Below are 21,421 nucleotides of genomic sequence, written 5' to 3' on the forward strand. Positions count from 1 at the left end.
AGGTGAGTGTCGTATTGTCACTATCTTAAAGTCTAGCTAGTACTTGTTACTAACCATTGTGCCAAAAGACTTAGAAAAGGCGCGGGGAACACCAGTGTACAAATACAAATGTACAATCCCACCTATACACATCCAAAGACAAAGTCCCACCTATGCGTGGACGAAACAAACGGGGGGAGCGGGGACTCGAACTTAAGACCACCTGCTCTGATACCATGTTACTAACCATTGCGCCAAAAGACCGGTCTGTTAGTGAAGGCGCAACATATATATTAAAGACAAGTCATTCCAACAGTTCTCAAAATTCCATCTTGATTGATAATAGTAAAAATTGAGATAATCTATGACTTAGACCTTTGTATGTTAGATGACTACATAAGGAGTGTTGGGCGTAGGACCTTAAATTGACTTCACGATACAATATTATGTGTCTATAACATATTAGATGGGTGGCTACTTGACTAGGTAATTAGGCCTCAAGCTCATGATCTTGATCATCTTCTTATTTCACTTTCTTTTTTTAGGAATCAACCCGAATTTTGTGTTACAAGAAAATAAAATGAAAGAAACTGCAAGCAACAACTATAGGCTGCCAAAAGTAAAGTGTCATTGAATAGCTTAGAATTATTTCATTCTTGGATCAAATTTGTTGGAAAAGAAAGCGAGCCTATGAGACAAATGATTCTCATTGATTCATCGTGTCAATGAGGTTCATTTAGATGTAGTAAGAGTCATTGGCTTCATAGGGTCCCACCTTTTCTGTTTCAACAAATATCACTTTTAAGGTGAATGAATTAGATTCACCCTACCCCTTTGATAAAGAAAAAAAGAAAAATGAAGAAAAGTGGTGACAATTAGAAAGGAGGACAAGGAAGTGGTAGTAAAAAAGTTTGGAACTAGTTCGATCCTATAATGACCAATCTCTTGCTAATTTTGGATGAGAGAATATTTAACTATAGACGTTTGACTTCATGTATGTTAGGAAAAATCATGTGATTATTAGTTAAAAAAATCTACTAATATTGGCTAATCATTTTGAAATGGATTTGAACCATGACTTCAACTATTGTGGGAGAAAAAGGGTCAATTTTAAGGTTTCGAGATGGCATAACAGTGTTCCCTTATGGAAAGCAACAAGAAAACTAGTTGTTTTAGATAGTTAAAGTATATATAGCCTTCTATCATCTACAAGACCACTTGAAATTGAAAGTTTTTTCTTCTGAACATATCCCATGGTATCGTACGAAATTATCGACTTCATCAACCTTTTCCTAAAGGAGAAGTTGGATAAAACTCTAGAGAAGAAACTTGAAAATCCATCAAATGCAAGGAAGCAAAGATTATTAGACCATTTATTACATAACAACTCTAACCTTCACTAATTAATATATTCATCAAAATTTAACATCATGACAAAGCTTTCTTACTAAAATTCATATAGAAGAAAAAAAGTTTTAATTCATAGGATGCCCTTTGGGAATTGAACATGAGATATGTTGCCTCTTCTGATACCACATATTGGTATCAAGCTAATATGCCAACGGTTTCAAAGCTTATGGAACACACAAAGCTTGACCCTTAACGTATCTTATACTGGGGATACCCAACTAATAGTCATATTCCAAGTTGAATCCCACAAGATTATAACATATTATAATAAAGACAAATAAGCATCGATGTGTAACCTTTTAAAGTATCTTCCTACAATATTATGACAAAGGAGAGTTTGTTTATCATAGTAGATTATGAAGAAGTTTCTAAGGTTAAAAAAATTATCGAAATCCCAGGGTAAGTCTAAAGCAAGTTATAGAAGGTTAGAGCCCCCAATTTATCATTAAGCTTGTAGACGTTTTGTTGTAATATTGCCCCTATTAAAATAACTAAATTAAATAATATAATTTAAATAGAGAACATTGAAAATGGACTAGCACTTTTAGCGAAAAGAATTTATGGCATTCGACAACTTGAACCTTGCTCCATGTATTCATATAAAGAACTTGAATTGTGTTAATCTGATATGTTAGCACTTATATAACACGTTTTGAATAACGTTTTATCTCAAAAGTGCATTCACTCAAATAAAAATTTAAATTAATCTTATATATAATTGAGTAGTTGGTTAATTGGGTCTAAAAACTGAATATCACATGCAAAAGACTTAATGAAGACTTCGGCCGCCATCTATAGATTTTCAAAGAGAGAGACTATCACTTGCCCTAGCTTATACGATTAGTTATCAAGTTCAGTTCAACCGAAAAATCAAGATTTAATTTTAAAATAAAAAGTAACAAATTTTATTTTTTATTTGCTCACAAACTGTTCATGATAGTGGTAGTGGTAGTAGTTGTATAGAGTAATAGGTATTAAAACGACTTCTAAACCGTATGTCTAAGCTTCGAGTTCAATTTGTCATACCATGAGAGATGTCACATATGGAAATTTGCAAAAATGTTATGTTTTTATATTTTTAGGTTGATAAAAAAATAATTAAATTATAAAAAATAGACTCGACTAAGGTTGATTGCACCCAATTTTTTCTCCTAAGTTAAATCTATTTATAGTAATATTATTTATTCTAAATTTATAATTTTATTATTTAAAATAAATAAAAATAAAGAAATCTCAAAATAATGTCAACATGAATATATTGAATAATAAATAATTATATATATTTTTTAAAAATAATATATTAAAACCTTAAAAAAGAAAATGCACTTTCTTGTATTCCAAGGTCGATGGGCCATAAAAAAACAATAACGGGTCCATTGTGGTACGCATCGACCCATATGTATAATGTAACATTCCCTGTAAGAAGAGGGAATATATATTACAACGAGTAGGGGTGGCTTCGAACCGAGCCGGCTCGGTTTGACTCGTCATTTATCGAGCTCGAGCACCGAAATCGGCTCGTTTACCTTAACGAGCCGAGCTCGACCGAAGCTAGGTTCGATTCGTCGGCTCGCGAGCCGGCTTGAAATGAGTCGGATCGATATAAATCGGTATGGATCGCAAGCGAGCGGGGGAGCGGGAGCGGGAGCGAGAGCGAGGGAGGGAAATTTTTTTCCTCCCCCCTCGTCACCGCCATCCCCTCCCATCGGTTGTTGTCGCCGCCTCTAACGCCGTTGTAGCTGTTCGCCGGCGTCTATACCGCCGTCCCAGCTGCTGGCCAGCTGTCTCTGTGGCCGTCCGTTCGATTTCTTCCTCTCCTCGCCGTCGCCTCTGTTTCCGTCACTGCCGCTTCCATCGCCGCCGACTCCGTCGTAGCCGTCATCCCCGACGATAGGTCCTCCCCGGCGCCGTAACCCCCCTCCCTCCGCGTCGTCTCAGTGGAAAACCAGAATAGGGGAGAAATAATCTCCTCCTTCCTCGCGAGAAGATGATCTCGCACGTGCGAGATCATAAAATAAAAAAATAAAAAAAACATTTTCCTCTGGAAAAAATTAAAAATAAATTTTATAGAAATAATTTTCTATAAACTATTAGTGTCTCATGTTTTTTTAAATATTTTTTTAATTAAAATTTTTTATTAAAAATAATATAATTTTCTAAGTAAGATTTTTCTTACCAAGATGGGGTAGAAAACTGTATAGAAAATTTTTGAATAAGTATTTAACAGTTGATGTTGTAATACTTTTAGCATGAATCAATTTTCATTGCAATTTTGTGTTTGATATTTTATTTAATCAAAAATTTATCAATAAGTATAATAATATATTAGATTGATTATTAATTTTTATTTATTTCCCTAGAAGAGACAATAAAAGGTCCATTTAAATTTCTTAAGAAAATTTTAAAATATTTCCTGTATTTTTCCAATAAGTCACTAATAGTAATAAGATTTTATTTAAAGGTTTTTTTGGGAATATGTATCATAGGAAAAATATTTTTAGTTTTTCCTAGAATATAAATTTTTATCTAGGGGCACTAAGGAGGCCATAAGAAATTATGGCCAAATTCAAAAATTACAAAACAAGCTCGACAACAATTGGAGTAAAAAATATTAAGATTGGTGTATTTTAATCCATTATTGAAATTCAATCCTGAACCTTCCCTATCATTATATTTTTTAAAAATGTATGCATAATTTTATATATAATTTATTCAAAGCCACCCCCTACGAGATCATAAACAAGGAAAAAAAAACTCTCTGTCCCTTCTTCATGGCTCTTAAATAAATTGAAAAGATATTTAGTAGAAATACGTTTCTAGAGACTATTAGTGGTTTTTTCAATAAATGTTGAAAAGACATTTTTAATAGAAATATAGGGACCATTAGTGCCTCATATTTTTTCAAAATATTTTTCTAATTATAAATTCTTTTTAAAAAATCATATAATTTTCCAAGTAAGATTTTCTTGCCAAGATGGGTTAGAAAACCATATAGAAAAATTTTGAATAAGTATTTGACAGTTGATGATGTAATACTTTGAGCATGAGGCAATTTTCATAGCAATTTTGTGTTTGACATTTTATGTGATTAAAAATTTATCAATAAGTATAATAATATATTAGATTAATTATTAATTTTTATTTATTTCCTTAAAAAAGGCAATAAGAGGTCCATTTAACTTTCCTAAGAAAAATTTAAAATATTTCTTGTAATTTTCTAGTAAGTTAGTAATAGTAATAGGATTTTATTTAAAGGATTTATAGTTTTTATTTGGGTGATTGTAAATTGATAGTGATATTTTATTTAATTTTGTTGTGTTTGATTATTGTATAGAGTTTATTTATAATGTTATGTAGTGTATGGAGTGTTTAGATTATTTTATGGAGTGTATAAACAATTTCATGAAGTGTTTATGGAATGTATAGACAATTTTATGGAGTGTTTATGGAGTGTTTATGCAGGTATTATGTATATTGATTATGCCCAATTTTAAGTAGAGGTCATACCGAATTTTATACAAGTATTATATATATAGATTATGCTCAATTTTAAGTAGAGGTTATGCCCAATCTTATACACATATTATATATATAAGTTATGTCTAATTTTATGTAGAGATCATGCCCAATTTTATGTAAAATATATGCATAATTTTATATACATTTTATTCGATATATATTTTTTGAAAAATTTTAAATGTATGTTAAGGCTCGAGCTCAGCTCGAACTCGTTGGACTCGAGCTCGATAATAATTTTAGGCTCGAGATGAGGCTTGGCTCGAAATATTTAAATCAAGCTCGACTCGAACATAAGCAGGTTCGGGCTCGGCTCGGTTCGGCTCGGCTCGATGCCAGCCGATTCACATGATCCATGGCAAAAGCCGATATTAATCACGGCGACACGTCCACCGTGATCCCAGGGCGTGCCGGTTGTTGGAAATATTAGCCTCAAAAGAAGACCGGAGTTTATGGCCCGAGTTCCGAATCGGGCGGGTTCCTGTCGCTCAAATTTATGAATGGCGGAAGAATCGGAGAGGCGTCACCGGCGTAATTTATAGCGCGGGTGCGGTAGATCAGAAGGTTGGCAATACGGAATGGCCTTCCGGGCTCTCTGGCGTGCGAGCTCGAAGCTGGCCACGGCCGCTGTAGTAGTTGGTTGTGGGACTTACGGTGTTGCCCTGGCGACGACTCAGGATCCATACAAAGCATTTAAAATCTCTACCGCCGTTCCCGTCCGCCTCTTTCGCAATACTTACACTGCGGCCATCATCGCCTTCGGTCAGTTTCTTCTCTCTCTCTCAAAGCAATTGCCCGAGTCGCTTTTTCTCTTCGTTCCACATTCTGTGCATTTTGGATTCATGGAAATTCAGAGTTTGCCTATTGTCTTCTAGAAACAAGGTTTCCAACGTTTCGTCTTTGACTTTCTTGTAAGGTTCAGGCCTTGTCGGGAAAGAAGAAGCGTCTCGTGGTTTAAACATTTAAGGCTAACAGATAAAATACTGGATTGGCCTATTGCTAGAAACCGATTCAAACTAACAACCATGTATAATTTTTCGATGTTTGCTATGACTGAATTGATGAAACTGTTGATTATATCAAAGAAAATGTGTTAGTCAGTCTTTTCCTTGGTATAAGAAGAGCGTTTTACTCCTAAACTGTACTTAGTTTGCTTTACATTGCTCTTACCAGATTATGAATACTCATTGTTGGGACTTCCAGAAGGAAGTCCCGAGAAGTTAAAAGTCAAGCACGAGGTTCACACTCGTTGTGCTCGTAGGCTCCAGGAACTATGTTTCCGGAATGGAGGAATCTATATCAAGCTTGGTCAACATATTAGTCAGTTGGTACGGCTTTATGAATACTGTGAATTCATCTTTTTTTCTTGAAGTATATACATAGATGGTTTTCAATGCACCCGCTACAAACTTCTCCTGAAAGCATAAACCATGGAGAAAACGTCTTAAATACATGCATCTGCAGGAATATTTGATTCCCGTGGAATATGTTCAGACAATGAGGGCTTCCATGCTAAACAGGTGTCCAGTTTCTACATATGATCAAGTGTGTGAAGTATTCATGAATGAGCTTGGAATGATGCCTCATGAAGTAAGTCAGTATGCGTAATAATGATCTGCTTGAGATCTTATAAATCTATTGTTTCAGTAAAGCATTTTATGGACGTCATTCTTATCATTTTTTCTTTTGTAAATCTCTGTCAGCTGATCTAGTTTTAGGTCTAGAGGTGCCGGTGAAGATCAATTTAAATACTTCATAGCAACTGGATAGATATCCACTGAAATTCCTAACTTCTCTTGGACAGGCTTTTGCTGAATTTGATCCAGTTCCGTTGGCAAGTGCCTCTCTTGCACAAGTTCATGCAGCTCGAATTCATGATGGCCGAAAAGTTGCCATCAAGGTTTTTATTTTCCTTTACTATTCCCATTTTAGGTTCATGTCAGAAATCTATGCACAAAAGATACGTATGTCATTTACCTGTAAATGTTGGTTATCCTACAAGTGTTTATACATACCTTTTCAGCTTGCTGCATGACATTTACATTTGCAATAAGCAGGTTCAACACACTCACATGACAGATACAGCTACTGTGGATTCTGCCACTGTGGGGTTAATTGTAAATGCCATGCATTGGCTTTTCCCTTCATTTGATTATAGGTACAGCTCTAGATGGTTTACTTTTTATTCCTAAGAAAATCTATCTGATCACATGGCAATGTGTTTGTATACCTTTTATTAGTCTGACCTGCATTTGAGAACTTGCTAACCTAATGTTTATTTGTGAAGGTTCCTTAGTATGATGCATATGTATATTTTGCCTCTGTTTGTTTTTGTTGGCATGAATGTTGTTCTCAGGAATCTAAGCAGCTCTTTGTTGTGACTACAGGTGGTTGGTTGAGGAAATAAATGAAAGCTTACCCAAGGCAAGTAAACTTTTCTAATGTTTTCTTCCTTTTTATGTTCTTCAGAATGGTGTTAAGTTAATAATTTAGTGTTTCATTTCTGTTGACAATTCTCAATTTAGAATCAAATGTTTCAGTTATTTTCATGAATAAATGGGCCTTTGACTCAATGGTCACATGGCTGGGGGGGGGGGGGGGGGGGGGTGTGGGTGGGGCTACGGGTGTAATCAAGGTTACAAAGGAAAAGAAGTCTTTTTTCATATTGCTTGGTGTGCCTTGTGTTACTGCACCATCTATTCATTGCATGTTTATTTTTTCTATTAACTTTTGGGCCTTCAGTTTGTTATTATACTCACTGGGCATGGTTTGTGAGCAATCATTTGGAGTTTTACTACACGATCGTCTGGGCAGAATTTTGTGACTTTTAAATCCAGCCCTGTTTGTTTTTTACTTTTCTATGGTACTTCAAAAAATTTGTTTAATGAATATAATCTGCTGCTCTTGTGACCATCAGGAGTTAGATTTCTTGTGCGAGGCTAAGAATAGCGAAAAGTGTTTGGATAACTTTAGGCGATCATCTCCCCATCTTGCAGATTACGTCTATGCACCTCAGGTTTATTGGGGTTTAAGTTCCTCAAAGCTTTTGACCATGGAATTTATCGATGGCGCTGAAATAACTAATTTGAATTCCATTCAAAGGCTTGGAATCCAACCAAGGGACGTCTCAAAGCTAGTAAGTTGTGTCAGTTACTTCTATATTTTGTGATGCATGTACTCCCCTCTAGAATAGTGTGGACTTCAATGAGGAGATGGTTTTGGCTGAAGACTAGATAGTATGGACAATTATGACCTGTTTGCCTGCATGTACCGGTTGGAAGCATAGGATGGATTGTTCTAATTGTCTTATCTGAATCAGCTATATTTAGGGTATGATTAATTCAGCTGCTCAGGCAACTAATCATGTAAAGTTGTGTAGAGGTCTGTCATTTCCTTTGTAGTAGGGATTTTTTCCCTTCTGTTCCAGAAAAAAACAAAGACAATTGCTGCGATAGTTTGTATCTTGAACTGCTAATTTATTGTCTTACCTTTTACAGGTCACACAAACATTTGCAGAGATGATGTTTAAACATGGTTTTGTACATTGTGATCCACATGCAGCCAACCTGTTGGTTCGACCTTTGCCAACTGGAAAACAGAGCATTCTAGGTTAGCTACTGTTTGTATTGGTTTCAACTTTTCCTTCTCTAGTCTTGTAGTTTCAAATTTCAATGGAGTTTCACCATAAAAGGTGCTGGGAGATTTGAGTTGTATCATTTGGTATGGTATGTTTCCGCTGGTACAACAAGGACCATACAAGAAAAGGAAAAAGATGGCTATTTGAATGGAAGAAAATTCAAAAATTGAGAAAAAAACAAGATAATTGTAGTTTTTATAACCTCAATGTGATAAAATCAGTTCAAGGGTATTTTGGTCAATTTACATGATTGAATATTTTATATTATGACATTATCTTGTTCAGCATGTTTGACTTAGTCCATGTACAAATTTTTATATTTATAGGAAGAGTAGAATGGGAGTATAAGGGAATAAGTATTTTCTATGTAAGCGGGGCATTTTTGTTATTTCTGAAATTTATGACTTGAAAACCAATAAATAGCATTGGGGGTCGTGTACAATTCCCAACACAGCTCATTCAGTGCTTGTGCCTCTTTTCTGTTCTCTTTCTCTCTCTCTCTAGAACTTTCATACTTTTTACACTCAATAACTAGAAACTATTCAGAATATTTTGTTGTCAAGTTGGTCTTGTTCAATATCCATGATATATTTTTTTTCAAAATATTGATTGGCTTTTATTGATTGAATGAAAAGGATACAATTAGAAGGCTATGAAGACCTTCAGCCTTTAAGAGGAAGGAGGAACCCATAACTAACTTTGGACGATGATGCGGAACGGAGTGATTTTAACAGCTCTGATGGAGAAATTGGGGAAGAATATTGAAGAATCAAAGAAAGAGGGGAGGAATTGAGGAGAAGAAAAAAGAGAAGATCAGAGGGAAGAAGAGAAAGCTCGGGAAGGAGAGAACGAAAGATAATTTTAATTCATTAATAATCTGTCTTACTATTCCAATTACAATCCTTGAAATAAGTAACAAAACTGAAATTCAAACTTAAAAAAAAAGAGGTAAATCACTATCTAATAAATCTCGTAAAATTAGGGGAAATAAAAACAAATGAAATGAAATAAATAAATTAAAAAATTATGGGGGTGGTGGGTCCTAGTATGGCCCGACGTTGCTAAGTGTAAACTTGTGTGACTGGTGGCACACTGGTGTAACCATTGGACAAGATACCTCTTTTTTAATACATTATATTCATTAAATATGCAGCACGAAACATGTCCTTCCATGAATGGACTATTACATTAGATAGATCCTGAATTTCATCATAAATGTCGCCTAATTTCCATGGAGGGGGGAATTTCCTTTCATTACACTAGCTGAAGCTTCTTCAATGATCAGGTGTTTTGAGAATCTCAGTTTATAGAGCTTGAGGCCTTGAAGTAGACCTTTGAAATCAGCTTTTGGCACAGTCACTAATGTCAATCTGAATTTTCTTCAATGATTAGGAACGTTGAGAATGTCAGCATATAGAGCTTGAGGCCTTGACGTAGAGCTTTGAACTCCGCTTCACTAGAGTCACTAATGTTAATAGGTTCTCAAAAAGCAAAAAGAGTGGAGTGGTCCCAAACTATGAACATGCTTTAATTTGATTGCTGGACCAAGATCTTTCATCTCAAACAAGTTATTCAGCCTTCATTTTGAAACTATTAGCAATTTGATTTGCTATTTTCTTTTGGTGCACTGGAAGGGAATGAGTTCCATTTTGAACTACCATCAAAGTTTAGCTATAGGGAGCCTTGAGGGGAAGGGAAACAAGAAGAAGGCTGAGATTGCACTTGAGGGGGCAACCAACCTATGAGCTTCTAGTGTGTTCTCCATAATGAAAGGTAAGAAGCCCTTAGTGCTAACCACCTCAAAATACTATGCATTACCTGCTCAATTAGACTGCTTATTGAGGTGAAACACCTCAAAAGTTCTCTTATTCCTATCCTCCCAGAGGAACCACAGGACAGTGGCAATGGAGGCTATCCATTGGTGTTGGCCGGTTGCCATCATTTTTCATGAAGATCATTGAGCCATGAACTCTGGGAATGAAGAGGGCAAAGCTGAGCTAGGAACTTGTTAGAAATGACACCCCACACTTAAGAACGGAACGGGCAGTGTAAGAACAAATTGTCACTACCCTGAATTCCACAACTTGCAAAAGGAGTTTATGATTCAGCATCCACATTTCTGCAATTCGTCACAGGTCAAGATCTTATTAGCTGCTGGGGGGTGGGGGGCGAAAGGGGTGAATCCAACAGATGCTGATAAGGTGATGCTGTTCTGAAAAGACCTGAGGGATCTAAGCACCAAAGTATAGCGTCAGATTCATGCCTCTAGAAGGCCAGTAGTACTGAAGACTATTGCTCACTCTTTTGTGAAAAAAAAAACAAAGTTCATTGATTGCCAAGTTTGATGCCATCTCAGAAGATTTTACACAAATTTACGAAAAAGGGGAATGCGTTATATGATGGAACAAAATGGAAATTGTGAGGAAGCTTGACTAAAGATTTATCATAGAATAAATCCAGACAATGACAATCTGAAGTTCAATTAATGGGCTTGAACTGCTTTATAGTTCCTATCTCTTCCGAATTAAAAAAAAAATCCCTAAAAAATGGTTTGTCCTAACTCTTGTAGAGTAAACAACATGGGCAAGGCAATCTTATTTGTGTCCTCTTTGGAAAATTTGTATGTCACTCTCGCTTATCATTCTAATATTTCCTTAAATATGTAGGTAAGAAAAAACCACAGTTGATACTGCTTGATCATGGTCTTTACAAAGAACTTGATTTTCCAACAAGAACACACTATGCAGCTCTTTGGAAGGTTCTTCATCTCTCGACTGCTAGAGCTGTATTGTTTGTCTCCTACTGTAGTCAAGCCATGATTTTATTGTTGTTAATGCCTTCTCATTTTTGTATTTGTTGCAGGCTCTAATATTTGCTGATGAAAAAGCTATAAAGGAAAACAGTGTAAAACTTGGTGCAGGAGAGGATCTCTATGCACTATTTGCTGGGATCCTTACCATGAGGCCCTGGAATAGGGTCATTGACCCTTCTGTAGATCATTTGGTTATCCAAGGCAAAGAGGAAGATCGTTCAGAACTCCAGGTAGTAATATGAACTTTTTGGCATCCTCTGTGTAGACATTGTTTTAATAACTATTATATGTGCCATCTCTCTTAGGCTGATTTAACTTCTATTTCTTAGATGGTTAAGATGCTGGGAAATTCTATAGATTCTTTTGGTGCTAAATGTCCTTTAGGCTTGCATCTGCAGCATATTGCAAAAAATTTCACTAATTTTTATATTTATATATGTTGCGGATATTATGACACCTCATTCTCCTTGCTTTTAGTCTAGGCAGTGGCAAATTCCTGTAAACTGAGTATGAATGGACCATATTGGGATTGCATATGTTACAATTTACATAATCAATTTACATAATCAACTTTCTTTTTACAGTTGTACGCATCTCAGTATTTTCCTCAGATCTCAGAGTTACTAAGGCGACTTCCCCCGGTGATTTTGTTAATGCTCAAGACAAATGACTGCTTACGTGCTGTCAATAATTCTCTGGTAAGCCTAGTTGCCTTTTCCAAGTAGGAGAATCTCAAATCGTTTCTAATTTAGTGCTTTGGAGTAAGAACATCTCACTTTTCTTTGTCTCTATCCAAATACTACAGATTGGTTCATTTCTTGTGCTTTGCCTTTTACGATTCTTTTAGATGTTCTAGGAGCATAACAGGTTCTTGAGAATTGGGATTTGCTTTAACTGAGGTATTTTGCTGGTTCTTTGACAGTTGCAGGGCTCTTCTCTGGAGTCATTCTTAATTATTGGAAGAATTTCAGCTGAGGCTGTAACTGAGATAAAAATGAAGCAGAAGAAATCGTTTTGGTCATCATTAAGCATTTTGTTGGAGGAGATCTTGCTGGAGGTACGTCTTCTTGGTATGCAGATTGCCGTGTGGCTCCTACAGTTTAGAAGAGCTTTGAGCAATTGAAGCAACCACGGATACCTTTTTTCCCCAACTTTTGTGCATTAATCTAGCTACAATTCATTAACAGAAGGCTCAGTAAGTGCTCGTGGAGTTTCATTTGATCCTGTATACATATAACATTGATCACTTATATGTAAGATTATTGCTTGGGGTGGCGTGAAACATTCATTTTTTCAGAAATTAAGATTCGTTGAAACCCACAAATTTGGGAGGGCGGGAACATCTAGAAACTTGTTGTAGAGACAATCATTATACATTTGTTCTTTAACTGTGCTACAAACTTGTTTGGCACAGCAATGAATTGAAGAGTACATTAAGATGTTTTACTGCAAATATGTTTTTTTAAGGGAATATCCAGACTTCAGTTCCCATTGGAACCTATCGGGTCTGTTTGAAACTCCACGGAAAATAAAAGAAAAAAAATGAGAATTTTACCATTATTATTCCCAAAAATAGTTCGTGAAAAAGAGAATTTGGTTAAAAGATGTGTTCAGTTTGCATAATCTTGTCCAACAGCTGGGCAATAGGAACAGATATAAGGTTAAGACGTTCTTCAGTACCCAAAAGGGCTACAGGTTCTAGGTATTAATCGGACTGATGCAGTAGATGCGAGACCCTAAATGCTCTACTTTCAGACCAGCGTCCTCACATCCACTGAAGAAAATTGCCTCATCTTCTTTGCCAATCCTTCTTCGCCAACTCATCAAGAAAGCTGGTTCCGGCAGCACTCTATTTCCTCCTGCAAAACAGACTTGACTCAGATACTGATAAAAGAGAAAGCAACCTCCCTGTAATACCAAGTAGCTTTATCTCAAATGCATCCAAACCTGATCCAGAAGCCGGATGTTGCTCGCCAGAGCCCTCCAGCTTTGTTTTGCAGTCTTTTGGCTTGTATGACTTGAGGAGAAACAACAAAGTTTTTATCAAGTTTGCATATTGCTTCACATCTGTAAGGAACATAGATGAACCATATCAGAGATACCATTCGAACAAGCAAACTATAATCTAATCATTTACTCCAAGGAAAAGAAACAGAAAACTGGACTTCAAACTCAGCGTAATTTTATTGATTTGAAAACTGTAAAAAAGCTTTTATCTCAAGTTGTATGGAAACCATACTTGAGTTTACTTGGTGGCATGGTGCCTGCATGGGAGAGGAGAGAGACATGTCTACAATGAATAAAAACAAGTACTGTTTCCACTATAGACTGAAGTTTGCAGTCTCCTTGAGTTGATTATTTCTGGTTCTGGACTGTTTGTTTACATGGTATGGAGTGGCAAAAGCAACAAACCTTACATAAAAGGATATCGCTGGCAATCACCAAATTCCAATGTGGATTAGGCATCGGAAACAATGCACCCCATGAATCTGCATGGAGTTTAAGAAGCCAGTTCATATATGTTGGAAATATCGTAAAAAATTTATGCATATGATGGTGAATGACTTACGACGGATGTGAGGCAACATAGCTAGTCCATTAGCCCTACAGTTGTATCCTATGTTTTCCTCAATTTCCATATCATCATAATCTGAAGTGGTGATGTCCACTTCAAATGACTTTCTCAGGAAAATAGCCAAAGCCCCAGTTCCACTGAAAACATTCAAAAAGAAGTCATACATTTTATATATAATGATTTAATATTTATCATTGCAAATGATTAATCAAAGAGACTGAGACATGTGACACATGCCATCAAGACTACAATATAAGAATGAAAACTAGAAAACGTCCAAAGAAAAATACCAATAGCAAATCACTGGATTGATTTTTGACTGAATAGCACTGAAAGTAGTAAAAAGTGTTGACCTCATAAAAGATCAGAACAGATAGATTTCATCAAGCATCAATTAGATATTTAATATTAATTCTGAATTAGTCTGGTGACAGTCAGATAGCACTAGCCTTTGAATTGGATAAGGAAATTGGATTTAGGACAGAAACACAAACGATACATAGAGATAAGTAGGCAAATATTCCTTTTATTTTTGTTATGCTTATCTTCATGTGTAAAACTATCCTCTTCAACCTAAAAAGAAAAAGAAAAATGTAAAGGTATTTTCAGTGAAGACGTCTAAAATGAAGCACTAGATTAATTTTGTTCACTTATTCTTGCCCAGCTACTCCACTAGTGCAACTACTGTGTATCCATAAATCTGAAATGAAACAAATAAAAGAACTCTTTTTTTATAATCCTTTTAGCCAAAGGACTTCGATTGTTCACATATCCTGGTTTTCTATGTTCCCTATAAGATTTTTTATCACCAGAAGCTAAAGGGTTATTTTGGGTAGATATGATCATGTTTATAAGCAATTCCAAGAAAATATAAGCACCAGAAGGTATAGGATCCCAAATGCAAAAATTAAAATTAAGAAGATTAGGTCTTATACAAACTAAGAATCATACAGTGCTCTGAATCAGAAAGGCAACTGCATCAGATGTTAGCAATTGCTCAAGTTAAAAGAAAATTGGAAAAAAATCGATAATCCATATAAAAGTGGAAATCTCACTTCACCAGTAAAACACACCTGCCCAATTCAATGATCCTCCTTCCTTCTAAATAGTGGTGATTTTGAACTAGCCATTTAGCGAATGCAAAAGTTCCAGGCCAAAGTAAATTGGCATTAAGCTGATGAAATGAGAATTCTCGGATAAGCAAGTCCTGCAGATGATGGAAAGAAGTAGAGAAGAATTTTCAAGACAATGAACACTAGTTGATTGAGATTTTAGGGCTTGCATCAGTTGCTCCTCGTCCTAGTGGTCATGATAAAAACAAAGCAGTGTACCAGCTAGAATCTGGTCACTGAAGTTGTTCCAAGAGCGGGTGAAGTCTCAGATTTATATTGTCTCTGCTTTTACAAGTCCACTAATCGTTTTGAACAATTGCAGTAATTAGCCGACTTGATGTAAAAGAAGCTCAAGGCAGAACAAAATCATTGAGAAATTTATTCACCCCGCAGAAAAAGAAAGAAAGAAAAATTTATTAGGGCTTCGCGTCTCAATAGATATCGAAAATTTTAGTCATCCTGAATATTCTGTCAAACGAAGAAACAGGAAAACTCTGGCGAGGTTAAACGTAACAGCAGCTGCTTTTATTCCATTCTCGCAGTGGCAACTTGGGAAGGCGGAAGGAGACTTACCATCTCAGGAAAGGCGTGGCTCCTTTCTACGCAGTTCCGCTCACTATCTCCGCCATCGACTTCTATATCAATTATCAAACGGTAGAACGTCAAGCCCCGACAGAAAATAGACATTAGAAAGTGAAGGAAGAAAGATATGAGATTTGTACCAGGCGAGCGATCCTCGTCTTCAACGAAAAGCGAAGAAGGAGAGAACAGAGCAATGTCCATTCGTTTTTCTCGCTTTGCACGATGACAGGAAACCGCGCCGGCGAGCCTGCGGTACTACTGAATTCCAAACAGAGATCAAAACCGGTTGAACTTATTCACTCGACCCGTTTGGTAATACTGAATATAATTAAAAAAATCTATTTTATTCTCGTGCATTTTTTACGCTGACGGGGAAAAGGGAAAGCTGTCTGGTTCGCACTTCAAAGCAAGTCGGAGTCATCCCTGCCGTCCCCTTCAAATCAGAAAAGCAGCTTTCTTATCTTTGAAAATGAGAAAAAACGGAGTTTTTTTCTGTAGTGGGAAAATCACAAAAAGCAATTCAGATCAAAGAATCCAATCCTCAGCTCTCATTCCCGAAATCCCGAAGACTAGATCGCTTCAAACGAAAGAGTGCAGAAACCGACACGTTCCACGGCTCAGATTCGAAGTTCCAGTCATCGGCTTTTTGGGCTTTTTCCGGTAAAGATAACTCGACCCGCCCACTTTTTGTCGTCGCATCGCTTGTTCGATACTCGTAAGTCGTACCCATCCTTTGCTATAAAATGATCTGAGCGGACATTTGTTCGATTACATGCAAGAAGGGGTGGAGAGGGAGGAGTGTCATCAAATGGAGAAGCTTTGAAGGTCGGCCGATTTGTCCGTCTTCCTTGAATATCAGTTTTGATTCCTTGATCTTTCACATTGCTGGGAGGGAGTTGGTGGCCAGCGCAGCAGGTGCGGTTCCATGGTAGAAATATGAGTGCAGTTGACGGGTAGAGGACAAGAAGGGGAACGGACGACGCCGTCGTTTCTTTGGATTTCTGCTCATGGTGCGACTGCAAGAGGAGGAGGCGATGGCCCCTCGTGGCTGCGGTCTCGTCGTTGGAAACTATTGCCACGATGTTATCCTCCGCGATGGCTGTGTCGTGGGGGAGAGTCTCGGCGGCGCCGCCTCTTTCGTTTCCAACGTCTTGGATGGCCTCTCGCTGCCTTGTTCTTACGTCGCTAAGGTTGGGATCGATTTTGCCTATTCGGTCACCCACCCTCCACGCGCTTTCTGCTCGGCGGCCCCCACTACTGTCTTTCACGCTCATTTCGATGGGGATGCGGAGCGAGTACTGCGGTGTGTCAAGACCTGCGATCCCATTTTCCCGTCGGACCTCCCTGATGAACAATTCGACTTCGGCCTGGCCGTCGGGGTTGCGGGCGAGATCCTGCCCGAGACCTTGGCACGAATGCTCGACCTCTGTCGCCTCGTGTTCGTAGATGCGCAGGCCTTAATTCGGACCTTCGACCCCCTCGACGGCACCGTTCGTCTTATTCCACTGAAGGACAGTGGGTTTCAGCATCTTCTTCCACGAATTGGATTCCTCAAGGTCTCCGCCGAGGAGGCTCCCTTCGTGGACGTGCAGGAGACACGGAAATGCTGCTGCGTTGTGATTACAGATGGGGAGGATGGGTGTAGGGTTTACTGTAAAGATGAGGAGTTGCGAGTCCCGCCGTTTCCGACGGTACAGATTGATCCTACTGGTGCTGGAGACAGCTTCTTGGGAGGTTTTGTGACTGGCCTAGTGCGGCGGCTCTCCGTGCCCGATGCTGCTCTGTTGGGGAATTTCTTTGGCTCGCTGACCGTTGGCCAGATCGGTATTCCCAGATTCAGTCCCAAAATGTTTCAGGTTTGTTTTTTAACTTTCTGTTTTTCCAGTTATTCTCCGCCTACTTCTTGAACTCAATGGGGTGGGTTGCAGATTATGAGTCATATAGTTGCATCCTAAAGTGTTTGGTTTTGGCTTCATCGAAACAAAATGTCTGTGTTCGAGTTGTTCTAAACACTTTAACTGCGTCCATGTCATGAATTTAACTGTTCTAAACGGTTTATTCCTTTTAAAGTTATTCATTGAATGGATATACCTTAAGGAAATTTTTTACTACCCTTTGATTTTGAGATGCTTTCAGTTTATCTGGTGAAAAAGAATTTCTGGATACAAAATGAGAAGTTCATTTCTTGCTCGAATCATTTTATGGTTAATTCTAATGGCGTACATTATAGATTTTAGCTGTTTTTGAACTGGTCTATGAGGAAACAACATGTCAGTTACACGGATGACTTGCAAGTCCAGAGTAAAACCAAGAGCTCATCAGAGTAGAGATACTGTTTGGAATATCTGATTAATTGAAAGGTACTATGGGGAAAACGTGGTTGGTTGAAATAATCAGGCAAATGATCCTTGTGTGTGATTAGTGTGTTCCCCATACAAAATAAGATGGTTTTGATCTTGATTAGTTGGGACGGATGATCATGTTTGCAAAGTGATACAGTTTGTCTGGAAGTGTTGAGAAATCATTTGGGTATTTCTCATGAGTGTTCTTTTTTTTTTCACTTTAGTGAGGTAAGTTTTGTGGACGAGGCAGAGCTGTTCTGAAGCACTTGGTTAAGTGTACATTTCCGTGGGTGTAGAAGAATGAGCTCTTATTCTTCAAATTGGTAATGCAGGGACAATAAATGCCTCATTAAGAATTTGAATCTTAGTGCAAGGTTGTCCAGTTATTTTTTTGTTAGAAAACTTATAATGTCAATTATAGTTGTAGTGTCAAGTGGATTTCAGAAGCTCCTAAATGACTTTATTTGGATTTTGTTTAGTAGAGTGAAGTACATGCATGACAATTGCATGAGCCTCATTACATTCTCTATCTCTATGGAGTTGTTCTTTTTCATGTATTTGGTCTCACATTCCGATATCTGCAAATTCGGCAGCAGATGTGCTTGCCAAAGAGGGAGCTTTCCTGCAATCTCTTGTTGTAAGGGATTTGCTCTCTCCACCTTTGTAATTTTATCTTGTTAATAAAAATACATCTTCATAAAAAATAAAAATAAAATAAAAAAACTGACTTAGGGACAAGCTGCAGCTCCTGATATTTAGCTTCACACTTCATATCTTGTGAAAACTCCACCACATCAGGCTATAAGAGCGCCAAATCAGATATAAAGGTGTTGATTGGGCCTTTGGCTCGATGGCCACATGGGGGCTTCCAAGTGTGAGGTCTTGGGTTCAAGTCTCACCAAGGTACGTGGTCTAGAGCAGTTCTGCAGAGCCTCTGGAGCAGCAATTCACTCTTTGAAAAGCTCCTCCAAGAGAAGAGAAGAGAGCCCAAAAAAGAAAAAAAGAGATATGGGCATCAGTGTGATTGGCTTTGACACTGTTTGACTGAATTTGATCTATTACGACCAGCACGGGCTCCTATCTCAAATCTTGCATGGTTTCATTTAAAGCTTTCCAGGTTGAATGGATGCTGCTCGCAACTTTGGAAAGCCAGAACAGAATATTAGGTTTCAGAGTATTGGCTTAGGAGTGTGAGCAGGAACAAGAGCAAGCTGGAATTGTAGTCTCTGGGGATATAATATAAGCATCGGTAGCGAAAGGAACAAGCAAGAGTCACAGCACTTTCGCTGTCAGTACAGCAAGTGCTGCCACAGAGCTGGTTTGACTTTATGTTATTATTGAATGTACTGTAATTTTGTGGCTGCAGAATCCATATGTGGAGGTTAACTGTTTAGCAAAAGCATTTTGCTTGGAACCAGCCCAAAGAAAGAAAAAGGACCGATAGAGGAAATGATTACTTTGTTGGGATGAGTAGCAAAGTTGGTAAACTTTTTTTTTTTTTTAAATGGTGAAGCTTTATTTAATCTTGAAAATGAATACAGCAAGGGAGGCTCCCTAATCAATAGGGAAGGAGCTCCCAATTACAATGGGAGGGCAAGTACACCCTCGTTTGCCAATCTATCAGCAATGTTATTTGCTTTGCAAGAAGTATATTGCCATGAAATCTGTAACAGGTAACACGAGTCTTTGGTTTCCTGAAAAATGTGTAGCAGACGCCAAGGCGGCTTGCTATTACCCTTCATCCAACTCATCATCATTACTGAGTCACCTTCATCCCCAACTGGTCCTGAAATTTTTTTGTGATTAGATCTTTATTCGATACAGTAATGCATTGATCTCATCTTCAGCTGAGTCCTTATGACTCAGGGGACCAGCATAGTTAGTAAAGTAGTTGCATTTCCCAACTCTGGTCAGAATTTCACTTCTCTTATATGCATTTGCAGCCTCTGGAACTTAGTTATTATCAGTTTTTATTAGAACCAGTAGAATAGTGCATATGCACGAGATTACTATGGAGACAAGAGTATTTATAGTTGCCATTACTTTCTATCGTCCATAAAGTCTTGGGACTTGTATTAGCAGCTGCAGATGGTTTGCTGATGTCATATTCAGATGTCTCATGTAAGCATCCAATGCTACAAAAATAAGGTGGCGTATCCTAATATCAAGTAAAAATTACTGGGAAAGTTTGTTGATCCCAGTTTCACTTACTGTATTTTATGGTTTTCAATGTAGTCTTCATTGTTTAATGTGAATTTTTTATGGCTTGCATCTGCTCCACTTACTATATAGCTGGACCCATTTTTCTTCAGACTTAAACGTGGTAGTTTCCTATCAAAAGGCTCTGTATCTATAGATTGAGCCCTTACCAGGGGTCAATCCTTCAGAATTCGGTTGACTGCTTCTGTAAGTAAGGCGGAGCCTTGACTCTGCATTATCGCATGGCTTCAGTACTACTACAACTCTTCACTAACTCGAAGTGCCTTGCCTTGAGCCATCTTGGAAATCCGCAGAGAAGGAGAATACTATTAAAAAAATTGTGTTATCGCCAGCTATTGCTCAGTCTCCTCTTACTTTCTTTCATTTTTTGTAAAAATCTTTTTGGGAATACCAGACCTCTTGTGGGGATCGTGCCCTGTCCACTTAATAACTAATCTCTGTTTCTGTATCTTTATGCAGAGAGTGAAAGACCGGTTGGAAAGGAAAACTTTAGATTCAAGAAGAGGTGCTGCAGGAACTGTTTTTCAGAATTCAGAAGAATTCGAAGAGTTCCGGATATATCTTTCAGAGGCCACTAAGCTGGATTCCACTACAGATCAGGAAATTGCTGACGGTCATCATCTTGACGGAGAGAACTTTTCTACAGTGGAAACAGGCGTGAACCAAGACAACCAAAGCCACAGGCAGCCATCAAAGCTTCTAGTCACCGCTGTCTATGAAGCAAGCTGACCAGTGCATTTGTTTGTCTTAGATTGAATTAGGTAGTAATTAACAACACAGGTCATTTGTCAATATTGTACGATGCTGTGAGCCCATCAAATCAAGCAGTTCTTCTGTTCGCATTTCTTTTTGAGGACCAACCCATCAAATCAATCAACATTTTCTTCATCTTTTTGCATTTCTTTTAAGTTGATGCAATGCGACAAGAGATCGATGACGAAAAAGTGTTTTACTGCACAGTAGAAATGCAAATTAGAATCAACTCTACGCTATTACAACAGGCATAAAGCGCTGCTTGACGCTGATGGAGAATCGGTAATTGTAGCAAGTTGCTTCACTGTTTCTCTCTCTTTCAAAGATTCATGGCTCATCTACCAGGTACCAAGCAATTAATTAAATGGTACATGAAATTCAGAGAAACGTCAGGTTTCCAGTCTGCTCCTGCTGGGTTGTTGAACTAATGAATAGAGCGATAAAAGCGGAAGAAAATTCTTTCGACTGGCAAATGGGAATGTG

At 37.7% G+C, this 21,421-nt stretch overlaps 3 protein-coding genes across 3 annotated transcripts; 2 read left to right on the forward strand and 1 right to left on the reverse strand.

Annotated features, from left to right (window-relative positions):
• Positions 1-5,410: 5,410 nt before the first annotated feature.
• On the forward strand, positions 5,411-12,807 carry LOC137965594 (putative ABC1 protein At2g40090). The gene is made up of 12 exons (XM_068811863.1): positions 5,411-5,667; positions 6,079-6,233; positions 6,370-6,495; positions 6,710-6,805; positions 6,963-7,063; positions 7,293-7,329; positions 7,823-8,041; positions 8,403-8,514; positions 11,209-11,300; positions 11,405-11,584; positions 11,939-12,052; positions 12,277-12,807. The coding sequence occupies exons 1-12, from the start codon at positions 5,484-5,486 to the stop codon at positions 12,475-12,477; spliced, it is 1,617 nt and encodes a 538-aa protein (XP_068667964.1). The 5' UTR covers positions 5,411-5,483; the 3' UTR covers positions 12,478-12,807.
• Positions 12,808-12,890: 83 nt separating this feature from the next.
• Positions 12,891-16,114, reverse strand: LOC137965596 (protein N-terminal and lysine N-methyltransferase efm7). The gene is made up of 7 exons (XM_068811865.1): positions 15,764-16,114; positions 15,615-15,676; positions 15,003-15,136; positions 13,924-14,066; positions 13,772-13,843; positions 13,302-13,421; positions 12,891-13,213 (listed from the first exon to the last, which is right to left on the reverse strand). Exons 1-7 carry the CDS (start codon positions 15,822-15,824, stop codon positions 13,053-13,055), a joined length of 753 nt encoding a protein of 250 aa, XP_068667966.1. The 5' UTR covers positions 15,825-16,114; the 3' UTR covers positions 12,891-13,052.
• Positions 16,115-16,117: 3 nt separating this feature from the next.
• On the forward strand, positions 16,118-21,073 carry LOC137965595 (inositol 3-kinase-like). Its single transcript, XM_068811864.1, has 2 exons — positions 16,118-17,479; positions 20,645-21,073. Exons 1-2 carry the CDS (start codon positions 16,631-16,633, stop codon positions 20,912-20,914), a joined length of 1,119 nt encoding a protein of 372 aa, XP_068667965.1. The 5' UTR covers positions 16,118-16,630; the 3' UTR covers positions 20,915-21,073.
• Positions 21,074-21,421: the final 348 nt, after the last annotated feature.

This window comes from Aristolochia californica, unplaced genomic scaffold, assembly GCF_029961685.1.
Source record: "Aristolochia californica isolate CCGP_79_NKW_82.1479 unplaced genomic scaffold, dmAriCali1.0.hap1 SCAF_5, whole genome shotgun sequence".
NCBI lineage: Eukaryota > Viridiplantae > Streptophyta > Magnoliopsida > Piperales > Aristolochiaceae > Aristolochia > Aristolochia californica.

Bases quoted from the DNA above. Each gene is read 5' to 3' on its own strand.
- LOC137965596 (XM_068811865.1), bottom strand. From the start codon at position 15,824: ATGGACATTGCTCTGTTCTCTCCTTCTTCGCTTTTCGTTGAAGACGAG. The intron at 15,677-15,763 runs GTACAAATCTCA...TAATTGATATAG, and splicing joins AGACGAGGATCGCTCGCCTG to AAGTCGATGGCGGAGATAGT. The intron at 13,844-13,923 runs GTAAGTCATTCA...AACTCCATGCAG, and splicing joins TATGTTGCCTCACATCCGTC to ATTCATGGGGTGCATTGTTT.
- LOC137965594 (XM_068811863.1), top strand. From the start codon at position 5,484: ATGGCCTTCCGGGCTCTCTGGCGTGCGAGCTCGAAGCTGGCCACGGCC. The intron at 11,585-11,938 runs GTAGTAATATGA...TTCTTTTTACAG, and splicing joins AAGATCGTTCAGAACTCCAG to TTGTACGCATCTCAGTATTT. The intron at 12,053-12,276 runs GTAAGCCTAGTT...GTTCTTTGACAG, and splicing joins GTGCTGTCAATAATTCTCTG to TTGCAGGGCTCTTCTCTGGA.
- LOC137965595 (XM_068811864.1), top strand. From the start codon at position 16,631: ATGGTGCGACTGCAAGAGGAGGAGGCGATGGCCCCTCGTGGCTGCGGT. The intron at 17,480-20,644 runs GTTTGTTTTTTA...ATCTTTATGCAG, and splicing joins TCAGTCCCAAAATGTTTCAG to AGAGTGAAAGACCGGTTGGA.